This window comes from Chlorocebus sabaeus, chromosome 8 (genome assembly GCF_047675955.1).
Source record: "Chlorocebus sabaeus isolate Y175 chromosome 8, mChlSab1.0.hap1, whole genome shotgun sequence".
Classification (NCBI taxonomy): domain Eukaryota; kingdom Metazoa; phylum Chordata; class Mammalia; order Primates; family Cercopithecidae; genus Chlorocebus; species Chlorocebus sabaeus.
Window position 1 is genome coordinate 119,302,833 of NC_132911.1, and position 14,035 is coordinate 119,316,867.

The 14,035-nt window shown below is 34.7% G+C and overlaps 1 protein-coding gene across 6 annotated transcripts in view; it reads right to left on the bottom strand.

Annotated features, from left to right (window-relative positions):
• Positions 1 to 14,035, bottom strand: part of TRPS1 (transcriptional repressor GATA binding 1) — a 260,386-nt gene that overhangs the window by 174,245 nt on the left and 72,106 nt on the right. For all 6 annotated transcript variants that reach the window (XM_008001399.3, XM_008001403.3, XM_073018321.1 and 3 more), the window contains one exon: positions 2,641 to 3,244. In XM_008001399.3, coding sequence (XP_007999590.2) covers positions 2,641 to 3,244 — 604 coding nt within the window. The remainder of the gene's footprint in view (positions 1 to 2,640; positions 3,245 to 14,035) is intronic.

Consider the following 14,035-nt stretch of genomic DNA (forward strand, 5'->3'; position numbering starts at 1 on the left):
ATAGTTTACATTCCTTAAATTGCTTACAATTTCCAAACAATTGTAATGTAGTTACTTTCGAGTTCTATTTTATTGTTTAAAATATATAAATATGCATTCTGTAGGCATATTTAAATACTACTGTAATTTTTGTTCAAAACATGTAAATTATATTTGTCTATTTCTATGGTATATTTTAAATTATTACAGGACATCTTCACTAATAACTATGCCTCTGCAACTACAAACTTCAAGTACTTTTTTTTCTGCCTTTAGTAAACATGACCTCAAAATTCTGCTTTTTTTTTTTTTCTACCACTGGCAGGGTAATGAATTAGAGGTATGTATTCGCTATGATAATTTGAGAATACCAATACCACCAAAGTAGAATTTGTGTCAAATTCACAATCAGAATGGGCTGTTTCTTAATTCTGTTAGGTGTCTTAAAAAGCGCATCATCTAAGATATGTACACACTGAAAATTTCATATACAGCTAATAACCTAAATGTTGCACTATAAATTAAATTGGCTACCCTTCCTATTCCAAATATCCAATAAAATTGGTGATTTCCAAAAGCACTATTCAAATATAAAATGTGAATCTTAAAAGATTTAAATTTTATTACAACCACAGAATGATTCAATGCTCTTCCTTTTATATATGCATATGCATGTATATGTATATATTAATGTAATTTTATCAGATCTCTGAAATTTAGTAGATTACAGCCTTTGAAGATAATAAATCATAGGGTTGGAATTTGGCTATTATTGTAGAACATAGCTAAGGAGTCTCTTGTTGAAGGTTTCCTACTTCAGCAGCTAATGTGGAGGAACTGAAAAGGCGGTTAAAATGATGCAATAGAACTTGAAATCAGAGATTTAAGGAAGTGGAGGAATTGAGAAAAACAATTTTTTAGAAAAGTATTATCATCTCCATCTTGCTGAAAAAATGCAACCACTACACTCAGGTTTTTTATACCATTGCTTAATAAATTGTCATTTCAAAGTCTTAGACTATATAAACAATGGCAGAAAAGGTAATATTCCAGAAACAGTCAAAACAATATGGCGTCAAATGAAGATGTCATGGATGAAAACAACTTTAAGTGGAAAAAGGAAGGAAAGGGGTTCCAGTGATATAGATATAAGGCCCCCAAATATACCACACTCTCAAAATGCAGTATGAATGTAATAAAACATAGGACATTCCATCCCTGCCTTATAACCAGAAGCTGTAAGTCACTTGAGGCCAGAGGAGTAATGGCATGCTGAGAAAACAACAAATATTGACAATTATAAAAATGCAGCTCCATGTATATTCACTGGAAGGGAGTTCCCTAAATTGGACCCCCTCTTGAAGGGCACAAAAACTGTTTCTCTTTTTTCCCAAGTTACTCATAATAAACTTGCTTCTTCCCTCCAGGAAGGATTCTTTGTTTCTCTCTGTACAGGGGGCATCTCCTCTTCTGTATTCAAGCCCTTCTCTTAGCTCCAGGGCATGACTACAGATGGGAAAGGTAACAGCTTTTATAATTAACTGTGCACCTCTAAGGGGCGTTTTTCAACTCCACTAGAGAATACTGAGAAGCACAGATAGGCTTCAGAGAATCTGCAGGAAATGAGAGCAGAGCAGCCAAGCTGACATTGGGAAGAGCAATTTTTCTTCCCAGTATACATCCAGAGAGAACTGACTGGTCTGTGACCCGCAGGTCAAAGCACCGGGCTAATGGAACTCTATTTCCTAACTGGATCTTTTGTAAAGGTTAGCTAGTTTCTGATCCTACCTCCTATGCACAAACAAAGCTTCAAAATCATCCAGAAAAGCTCAAAACTTTCAGAGTTAAGGTAAAATGTCCAAGAGGTGGTGTGTCAGGCATTGAGCAACTACCACTTATTGGGAGCTCATGAATTTTCAAAATCTAAATTTTTTTTTAACAACGCTGAGTCTACATAGTATGAAGAGAGCAATCGAGGATCTTACCTTACTCAGAGGTTTTGTTTTCTTTATCCACATGGAACTAGGTCTTTCCCCCTAAAAGATCCTGTTCATATCAAATGCATGGCACTCTTCTTTGGTCGCTTTGCATACTATTCACATTTAGGCTTTTCTCATTTTTCCCCCTCTTGTTGGCAACTCGACAACGGCGAGCATTGTCATTTGTACATAATTATATCGTGGGTTTTAAAAAACTCTGTATTTTTGTATAAACATCTCATCAAGGACATTACATTCTTAGTGATTTAAATCTCTTCTGACTTCCTTATTAACCATATACTGTCACAGCAGCTTAAAATGTAAAAGCCATTTAGTTATTTCAATGTAACAGATGTACATCCTTCTGGGATTCTAAACCTCCCTTCTCCAAATATGGCCTTGTTGTTTTGCATAGTCACCAGGAATGATTAACCAACATTCAATCTGAGCTAAGAGCAAAGACAAACAAGTGACTGCCTAACACTATCAAGTAAGTGCACAGCACACACAAACACACATGAGCTACTTGCTGCCACTTCGGCCTTAGGAGTCTAAATCCCCATATTGAGACAGATCATTAAGTCTCACTTCACCACACAACACAATCTCATATAGAAAGAATGTGTGTTCCTCCTTTTGCCCTTCAAAACAAATGAATTATTTAAAAATGAAACCTTCCTACCCGTAACAGGGACTGGGATTCATCCTTGGGCTTGTTTTCTCCCGATGCAGGATACTGCTGGGGGAGCGCCCCAGACTTCTCTCCGCCAGCTGGCACCCCCTGCAGGAATCCCTTGGTTTCCACAGCCAAGCCATAAATAGGTCGCGCCAGATGGGCAGCTTCCACATTGGGGCTATCCCTTAGAGTCTTTGTCTGCTCTTGGGTGCCGGACACAGGCGTCAGCAGCCCCAGGCTTGCTTGGGTGTATGACGGACTCCCCCGCAGGATGTCTGCCCCTCTCCAAGTCACGCTGCGAAGGTCATCACTGGAACTCTCGGTCCAAACTTTCTCTTTGAGCCCGTCCTTCTCCTCCAGCTTCTCTCTCTTCACCACACTCTCAGAAACTGGCTCTCCCATTTTAGAGTCTGGAGTGAGCAGATTGTAGACCTTGAAGTCAATTTTGGGCTCCTCCTTGATGGTGGATATGGCATGACCGTCCTCTTCGCCGTTGGCTGTAGTGATGTCCTGTTCCTGGCAGTGAACAGTGTTGAAGTGCTCCAGTAGTGACTGAGTATCGGCAGCTGTAAAACTGCACTGACGGCATTTGTAGCAGCTGTGTGCTCTCCTGGAGAAGAAGAAAACAGTTATTGCAAAGACAGCGTTCTGAAGGGTTGTTTTATTTTTAATAGCCTTTAAGCACCTGAATTTTCTACCTACTCATGCAATGCTTTAGGTAGAAAGAACTACAATATTCTTAACACCCCAAAACTGGAATGTAATTAACTGGCATTTTCAGTTCTATATAAAGTTCCCTTGTTATATTAGCAGTAATAGCTATAACACAGACACACACACAGACACACACACACACCATGCACCACACGCACGCATGCTGCTCGTGCTTGGGCGCATCCATTCCAGGTGATTAGCATTAAAACTGGTTAGTTTGCATTATTATTAAATGCCCCACTCTGTTCATTTTACCTTGAGAGATGCATTTTACCCTGATGGATAATCATTAATTATATTATTTAACTCACTATTCTTTTGTTTCCACCCCTGATTTCAAATGCCCTTTTCACTTTCTGTTGTTTAAACTAAATTGAGGATTTTCCCCCCTGTAGATACACTTCAATTTCTAATGCTGAAGTGCTTTGTACAGCTTTTCAATATATTAAAAGGAACTAAATTTAAATATAAAATAATAAATCATTATCAAATTATGAAATGATTTGAAAAAAGAAATAAAGTGTTATTTTCGGTCATCAAATTTAAATCCATTAATGAATAAAATACTGCTGACTGATCTAAACTCTAGAAAATAAGATGTACATATAACGCATGATTTTTCTCGAAACAAAGTCTATCCATCTATGAGAACATATACACATTCAAGAAATTGAGGGTCTGTTGAGTGTCAAACATCTTAATAGAGACTTTACAAATATATTCATTAAAAGGGTGTATGTGTGTGTTTTCTTTTTAAATGGCATAAAACAAGACGATTTTATTATCACATCCCCTACCATCTTCTTCTGTTAAAGAGAGAACAGTAGCTGCTATATTAGGACAAATATCTGATTAACAAAGAAGAACAGAAGTATTGCACTGTAAAAAGCATACCCAAAAGATACACAAGTGATGTGGAATAAGGTATATTTTGTTTAACTATAAAAGCTGTGTATGGCTTTCTAAATAAATATCAGGGAAACACTTTCTACTTCCCTGATACCACTTGCTATGAATTACCAACTTAAAGTAACAAAATAAATTTTGTGAGATATTACTTAAAGCTGTAAGATACAAGTTATGTACTCATATATGTAATTTTTGATAATCATCAAAATATTTCTTTGCCAGGCACTGGGTACACATTGGTGAATAAAAGATAGAAAGTCTTTGCCCACCTGGTGCTTAGAGTCTAGTCAGGAGTGACTAGACAGGAAGTTTCACATGACTGTAAGTCTGTAAGGACAAAGTGTGACAGGTACTAAGAATGAAATGGACGGTAATTGGTGTCAAGGGCTGCGTAGGTAATTAGGAAGGACTTTCTGAGGGAGATATACAAAATCAAAGGGTGAAAAGAAACTATCCTTGGAGGATGAGGAAGGGGAAAGGAAGCCACATTCTAGCAAGTCTGAGACACTGAAAAGAGGACATTGTGGTTTTAGAGGAATAAACGAGAGGAAGAATGTCAATTGACAAGCTTGAAGGGTTATCTAGAGCTCTGTAGGTCATGGTAGGGATAGGGGATCTCTTCAAAGGTAAAAGAAGGCAATCAGCTGGGGAGTAGGTGCTCAGTTGCATGTTTTAATTACTCTGGGGCTGTCATGTTTATCAATAACTTCATTTCTTTATAAGACATGTCAGATGGCTGAAATTCCAAAAGAATGTTCCTATTTTATGGAAGCAAAATTCAAAGGTATAAAACATGTAACAAAATCTCAAGTATTTGTTGAGAGTGCTTAATGTAGCACACAAGAGTTTACATTTTGTCGAGTAAATATGGATATTTACTTTTTACAGAAAATTGTTTCCAATCTTTTCTCCTACTTTTTTCATTAAGTAGTAAAGATAAATACAACAAATGAAAAACAATGGGAGGATGAAGTGACCATAAAAGCACAATAGTAAAATTAATGTCCTCAAGTGGAAATAGCCTAACCTTTAATGTGAAGATAGTTATGACCAAGAGAAACAATCTTGTCACCAATGTCAAGGCCAGAAATCTCAAAAACAGGACTAAGAATACAAAAGACAATAGACAATACCTAAAATCTAGGACCTAGAACCTCTGTGGATCTCATCTAAAACAGCTTCTTATCAAAACCACATTCTAGCCAGGGACCGGTGGCTCACGCCTGTAATCCCAGCACTTTGGGAGGCAGAGGCAGGCAGATCACCTGAGGTCAGAAGTTTGAGACCAGCCTGACCAACACTGTGAAATCCCATCTCTAATAAAAATACAAAAACTAGCTGGGTGTGATGGAGGGGGCCTGTAATCCCAGCTACTTGGGAGGCTGAGGGAGGAGAATTACTTGAACCTGGGAGGCGGAGGTTACAGTGAGCCGAGATCATGACACTGCGCTTCAACCTGGGTGACAGAGCGAGACTCCATCTCAAACAAAACAGAAACAACAAAAAAACCACACACATTCTAGTTTAACCTAATGGGAGATAAACACATAAATCCAAAATCACCCTACTGAATATATTCTACACAATATATTGAGTCATGGAAATTAAAACAACAACAAAAACTTCTGAAAGCACTTAGCAAACCATGATTAATTTTCACCCCAAGATGGTTAGAATGGACTCACTGTCTACTTTAGCATATTTGTGGTTCCTTGACACGGTGAGATCTCTGCTTGAAATCTCTAAAGAGATCCATGCCTATAAATTAAGACTATAAATTACCACTGACACTTCTACCAAAACTGGTAAATCCAGTGACAAAATGCCAAAGGATTATAGTGATTCTGTTTCAAGATATTAAGACTGTAAATACCAGGATGACAAGAAGGAGAAAGGATCAACATACATGAAAAGAAATACAAAATTCTTGTGGACCATGCAGCAAAATTATTTTCAAACAGTAGTCTCTTAGTTCTTACTGGTGAAACAATCAACCACATGGAAGAGTGTAGACTCTTAAGGAGAATGCTTAAGCTTCAAACTTTGGCTCTGTATTCTACAATGTAAGTAACTTTGAATAATTTACTGAACCTGTCTCAGTTTCCTCATCTGCAAAATGAAAATAAAGTTGTCTCTTGATAGGGTTCTTGTGCATATTAAGTAAGTAAATGAGAGTTAATCAGTATAAATCCTAAAATTAAATAAAACCCCTCTGTTCCCTGTGAATCCACATTCTGTACTGTTTCTGCAAGAGTTTAAACTTATAAACTGATGATTTGGTATAATTCTTTGCCATTCCCCCATGTACCTCAACCACTACAAAAAATACATATGTATTTTTAAAACCAAGCGTATGTCCTAGAAGATCCTTTGCTTTAGGACATAGCCCGGTAGAATATAGTCTGTGCTTTTCTGCTTCATCTGGCACCATTCAATGACACGAAAGAATGAGCAGTTTAGCCTTTCACTGCTTGATTGTCAAGCTTTACTCTTTTTTCATTAATAGCAGTCAGAGCCAGTATCTTCAAATTCTAAATAACAAAGACAGTAAGGGCATTACCTGTGTTTTATTAAAACCTTGGGAGGTAAGGATGTTTTATGAATGTATTCGTTAAAAGTTGTTTAGAACATGGCATATCTAGGAATATACCTAAGTAATTAAGATTATGTTGCTTCAATATCTACTAATTCTGAATAAAGATGAAGGGATAGGGGTCGATTAAAAATATTTCTAGATTGCAGAATAAGTAGATATTGAAGTTACATCATCTTCATCTATTATTTAACTAGTACTTCCTCCCAAATATACAAGGTCCTAGGTCCCTGCCCAAAACATGAGTTCATTACAGGGTATCACACCCTGAGACAAGGTGTCTGAGTCTTCTAGGTTTTCTAGTTTGAAGTTCCTGTCCCAAAGGAAAACTCCCTGACTCCTGGCATGTCTCAGCAGGAGCTGCTCTGATCTGCCCGGAGAGGACCTCGTGAACCAACTGACCTAGGCAAAACCGCCCATGGTACAGGTGCTGGAGAGCTGTAGGAACACAGAGAAGAGTGGGGATAGGTATAAAGTACAAAGGAAACAGAAAGTGCAGGGGTAAGTTTTCCGTGAGAACCAGGTTTTATGTCGAAAAGGAAAACACATTTTAACAGGAAGGATATTACAAGGTTGTAAAAACAAGCTCAATTCACACTTCTTTTGAAAGTTCAAAGCACTCCTGTCTACAGGTTCTCACATTCCACTGAAGTATATGGCCCATTTCACAGATAGTAAAATGGAGAAAGAGTGCCTTACCCATTTCATCTACATCAAGCCAAGAACACAGGGCTTCAGACTCCCAGAACAACGTTTTATTTTTCTATTTTCCACTGCCTACCTTTCTAATTGTATATAAATGTAAACTACTGATGATACGCCAAATGAAAACACAAGGGATGGAAAAGGTCTTCTAAGCGAGAAAAAAGAAACTGACTACAGCAATGGTTTGCAAAACAGGCTGGGCAGCATTGCAACCTGAAGAGTTTCTTTCTCAGCAGTAGAGATTCCAAGTCTTCCTTGTCCCACTGAACCAGAATATCCTGGGCATAATCTGAGAATCTAAATGTTTAACTTTAGCAAAGTCCTCAAATGACACCAATGCAGGGACCAGGACCCATAAACTGTATTACTAGCTACATCATGACTCTGAGCAACTTAATGAATAAACGCACAAGACATCTCCTAACTCCCAAGGCTTTAATAAAATACAGGCAATGACCTTGCAATGACCTTACTATTACTGTTACTCAGAATCTTAAGATTCTGGGTCTTACTACTATTAATGAAAAAAGAGTAAAACTTGACATTTAAGCAGTAAACTGCTAAACTGCTCAACCTTTCAGGCTATTGAACACCACTAGGTGAAGCCGAAAAGGCAATCTGCTACAAAGTGCTCTTGAGACTTGAACAACTCCTTTCTCCTTTTATTATCAGATCTAAATGAATGACAGAAAACATATTAAAAAGACAACATTACTGTCAAAAGCCTGGAGCAATATAAACTTTTCAATAACCTATGCTAAAATCTAGACCAATGCTTCTCAAACTAATGTGTAAAAATCACCTGGGGATTTCATTCAAATTCATATTCTGATACTGGAAGACTAAGGTAGGATCTAATATTCTGTATTTCTTCATTTATTTCAAATTTTCCCAGATCCTGATAATATTCTGTATTTCTTACAAACTCCTAGATGATGCCAATGCTGTTGGTCCCCAGACCACACCTTGAGTAGCAAGAATCACGCAACTATGGTCATAAATAACTCATGAGAAGTGTGTTGGCTTGGAGTGTACTCTTAATATACCTGTTTATACTCGGCACTTTCAGAACATTCCCAAATGATTTTATTTTAAGAGACGAGGTCTCACTATGTTGCCCAGGCTGGCCTTGAACTCCTGAGCTCAAGGGATTCTCCCACCTCAGCCTCCTGAGTAGCTGGGATTCCAGGCATGCACCACCATACTCAGGTCCAAGAAGAATATTGTTATGAATGGCAACATTGTTATCGTTCGTAAGTCACATACACCTTCTGAGTCAACACTCACAGCTATATAAAATAAACTACAAGCACAAAATTGTCAGGAATAATCCCAATTCATTTTTTCTTTATCACTGTTTGGAGATTGTCTTTAAATATTCTTTAGTGCTAGGCCATTTACATATATTGCCCGCAGCAATAACAAGAAGTATATATTTCCACCCCACTTTGCAGATAAAGAAGCGGAAGCACAGACGAGTTAATTAACATAAAAATATTGAAGGCAAAATAGAATACTTTTGTTCTTATCTATGGTTACTGTTTCATGTACGTTATTTGATAGTTAAAGCAATGGTTGTTCAGGAATCAGTACCTAAAAGATTTGAGCATATTCTCTGACATGTATTATTCTCTCAATAATAACTGACAAGATCTTCAATATAATGTCACACTTCCAAATCATAAGACTAGATTATAATAAACCCCAGTAAAAGGAAACTTTTCTCAAGAATAAAAGTTTAGTCATTGTGAAAGTACATTAATGTGGATCCTCCTCCAACCTACCAAATGCATTTTCTTTTCATCAGCATTAACATGAAAACTTCAAAGACATTCAGGAAATTTTTCCTCTATTTCTCAAGACCCAACTTAACCACCCCCTCATCCATAAAGACTTCCCAAATGATTCGATCCAAGAAGAAATCTAGTGTCTTCCTCATTACTCTAAATCCTTGAATTCCTCTTCAGTGTTTTTAATCACAGATGGTATTTGATTAAAATCATATATACCTCACTTTACAGGTATATGTAATTACCCTAAGGTTGAAACCAAAGCTCACACATCTATTGATTCCCCTCATCACAAAACATCCAAATAGACAGTAAGTATCTGCTTAATAACAAAGAAATGGACAATCACAGCTCTGGACGTTCAGGATGCTGGATTTAATATGTAGGGTCACAAAGCAGTGGAGAAATATTAAGATGTACACTGATATTTTACAGATGGCATATTTTGAGTGATCCTATGAATAAACTCTTCATTAGTTAAAAACTCCTAAAACTTCTGGGTACATTAAGCCAAACTAATTTCAACTTTTTTACAAATATATGCTTTGCATTAATTTAAATGCTATATCCTCCTGCCACACTGATGGCAAACACTTTCTTCATATTATCTGAGGAAAAAGATGCCGTTTTATAGATCTCCTTAGCGTAAGCATAAGGTCATCACATAAAACACAGAATGCTCAGTTAAATTTAAATTTCAGATAATAAATGCATGTTTCAGTGTATGCTGCATAAAATATTTGGGACATGCTTTTATAAAATGTCACTGTGTCCCATACAATATTCGACAACGTGGAGACAAGTCAAAGAAATTTTGATTAAGGAACTAAATCATGCTTTCTCTCTTGGCAAATGACATCAAGTTGCCTAAAAATATCAAATTTGTATTTAATTCAAGTGACTTAGAACCTCTGTGAAAAAATAAGTGCTATTCCTTATTCTACTTTATAGAATTTTCATGTGCCATAAAAAAGCATTTTTATCCTTCCATGTTTCAATGCACAATAGTCTTTATTCACAATAGTAGTATTTCATTCATTAGTAGAGAATATTATGAATTATTTTCATAATTCATAAAGCATTGAGGAATGTGTCTAGAAAGAAATCAGCTAAAAGATGCTACTCCTTTACTATGCTCTGATAATATTTTTAGTTTTATAATAAACCAACCCAGAGTGTATGTGAAGTACAGCTCTGAGGGATGCCTTGTTTTTTTCTTTTAAATGTTAACTTGAGGTTTATGTCATCACTTGAAGAGCTCTTTTTACTAAATAACAGTATATTACTTTCAATATTTTTTTAAATCTTAAAGACAATCAATGAATAATTTAAACCACAGTTTTTATTCTTCAATGACTAAATGAGGCATCAAAGTAAATGAATAAATCATAAATACTAATTGATTAGACTTTCAGAGGTATTTTTTGGTTATTACAGAACCAAACAACTACAGATAAATTATCACAGAAGTGGGGAAAAGGAAGGTGATTCAAATACTTAAGTTTAAATGTAGTTCAAGTAGGTCTGAAATCTAACAAAGTTAGTCATTTTTGTAATATATGCATTGTTGGTATAAATGTCTACAACAAGTGGCATGTGGCATTACTGCCACTGTAAAATGATAAAATGAAAAATGAGAAAAGAGTGGCAGGAACAAAGACAAAAACAGAATTACAGATGGATTATTAGGTCAATCCTTAAGAACTGTAAAATAGTTAAAAGAGGAGAAACAGTCTACAGAACATAATCTAAAATACATTGAAATTCTGGATGAAAATAATTATGTTGTTTACTCATCCTGCATTTTTAAGTTGAAATAATAGGATTAGGATTTGCTCAGTAATAGTAACTGGCTTTTGGGGAGATGCAATGAAGTGCTTATATCTTCAAGTGGTAGAAAAAATACTACTAACACCATACCTTAAAAATCAAACTTAGGATTCCCTTTCAAAAGGTAAACGTTCCCTACAAAATGTTCATATAGAAAGACAAGTCTTTCTACAAAACAGAAAGTAAATAAGGAACAGCAAATTATTTACACAAATGAAAATGGAATTGAAACTGTGACTAAAATGTATCTTATTCCAAGACTTGATAACTGTTCTTGCATAGTATTCAGAAGCATTAATTCTGAAATTTCTAATAAATAATGTATACAAATAAAGGTAATATCTTTGTGAGGTTTTGTTTGCTTGTTTGTTTTCTGGTGAACTGTAATATCCTGGGTAACTTTTTGTCTCACAATAGGTATTTTCTAATTGAACTATCATGCTTATTTCAAGGTATTACAAGCAACTGATTTATTAGGTATTTTTTTAAAAATATGACACATAACATATACTAATTTAAATGTAATCATGAAGGCCCTCACCCTTTTAGAAATTCTGTATTAACACATTGTATACTTGGAATTTTCAGATACTTTGATAATTAAATGATTATCATAAAAATCCCTTCTTTGGAATCAGCAAAGTACGCAGTCCACATTTTTCACGGAGCTTTTGTGAGATAGAGACTGAGCAGGACCTAAATTAATTTGACCACCTGCTGCAACCAACGTCAACTCTTTCAGTCTGAGTTTACCTATTTTATGTCTGAAAGTTGAAGCACTGTTCAAAAATTTTAAAATGCATTCGTAAATCTCCTAACACACAGAGTCTTGTCATTGCATATACTACCAAAATATGTGTGCTGTTTTCCACATTTTGGCCAACAATGAACATTTTAATATTTGTACTAGACAATAATTATATTACTGAGTCTGTAGCAGTTCTTTAATAGTAAGTTCTTTAACAGCGAGATTGATCATTGTTTCATATATTTAATCTACATGGGCAGCGATGAGAATTGATGCCTCATTTTTTCTTTTAAAGTTGTACAATGTTTGTTAGTGACATACAAATAAATACACACACACATATTCACTGACATCTAAGTTTGCAAACAAATTAAAAACTGAACTCATTACAGAATTATAGAATGTGATTTTACATAAATTGAGATCTATTTGTGTGGAGAGAGGAAGAGATTCTATATGGATATAGATATGATTACATATGATAAAGAAAGTACTATTTATGGTACAGTAGAATATATATATGATATACATATGAGTATCTCATATATACATATATGTACGCATACATACATATATACATGCATGTGTATATATCATATGTATTTATACATATATACATGCATATGTTTTTATACATATATACATGTTTGTGTATATGTCATGTGTATTTATACATACATATACACGTGTGTCATATGTATTTATACATACATATACAAGCATGTGTATAAATCAGATGTATGTGTATATATCAGATGTATTTATACATGCATACACATATATGTATGTACATGTATACATGCATGATATTCATATGTATATAATATACATATAACATGAATATTTGTATGCAGTTTTATTTTGTTATCTTTTGAATTTATATAAAAAAACTATCCCAATGCGACTTGTCTTTATCATCTGTTTTTATTCAGTCAAAATTATTCTTACAAGATTTATTTATGTTGTAGTCACTTGTCATTTACTAAATTCACTACTGTAAAACATTCCACTGCTTGAAAATTCTACAAATAAATTAATCTTTTTTGGAAAGACAATCAGAGTTTTCTCCTGTTTTTATTTTGGACTGACTTTGTTTTGGTTGTTCTGTCTTCTAAAAAATGCAATTATGAACATTTTTGCACATTTCCTAGCAAACCCATGCAAAAAGTTTTCTTCTGAAAAGTAAAATTATGTAGTCACTGGGAATATGAACATCTGATATTGCCAAATTTTGCCAAATTTGCCTTCCAAAGTAGTATGTTCTGACCACTTCTATCCCTTATAAGATGTTTTATTGTAAAATCTATGTTTTCTGAGATTAATAATCTCTCTTTTTTTGTTTGGTTAGAATTGGCCCTGTATAACTTTATCAATCCTTAGCTTTTTGTTACTGAGGTCTAATTTCATTGCACTGAGTCAAAGGATATATTCTATGAGATACTGGTTTTTGAAATGTAATTTCTTTTTGACGTAATATGTTTCAGTTTATATAACTGAAACATATATGTGCTTTAAAAGCATGTACATTCTCTAATTGTTTGGTACAGAATTTGTATATTTTTATTAAATCAGGTTTGGTAATTTGTTTTTCAAATATTTTCAATTTTGAAAAATGTTTTGTGCCTAACTTTTAACAAGGAGTTCTCTTAAAACTTTATCATTGTGATTGTGGTGTGTCACGTTTTCCCTGTAGTTCCTCTATCACTTTTTGCTTTACTTATTTGTATTTACATGTTATGTATTTAGAACCAGTGTATCTTCTGAAGAAGTTAAACCTCTTAGTATGTAATGATCCCTTCTTTCCTCCATATGTTGTTTGTAATAAAATCTTAAAATGTATGAGATTAATAAAGATACCTCAATTTTCCTTTAGTTTATATTTACTGGTATAACTAAGTCTATTCTCTTCTTTTGAACATCCAGAGACTTATGTTTCAGATGTATATCCAGTATGCAGGATATAGTTACAATTTTTTTTTTAATATCATCTGATATCTTTTCAGTGGAAAAGTTTAACACACACACGTTGACTTTTGATATCAGCAATTTTTGTAGATTTTACTTTAAAAAGTCTATATGTCTAACTTTTCCCACATATTTTCTCACCTTTTT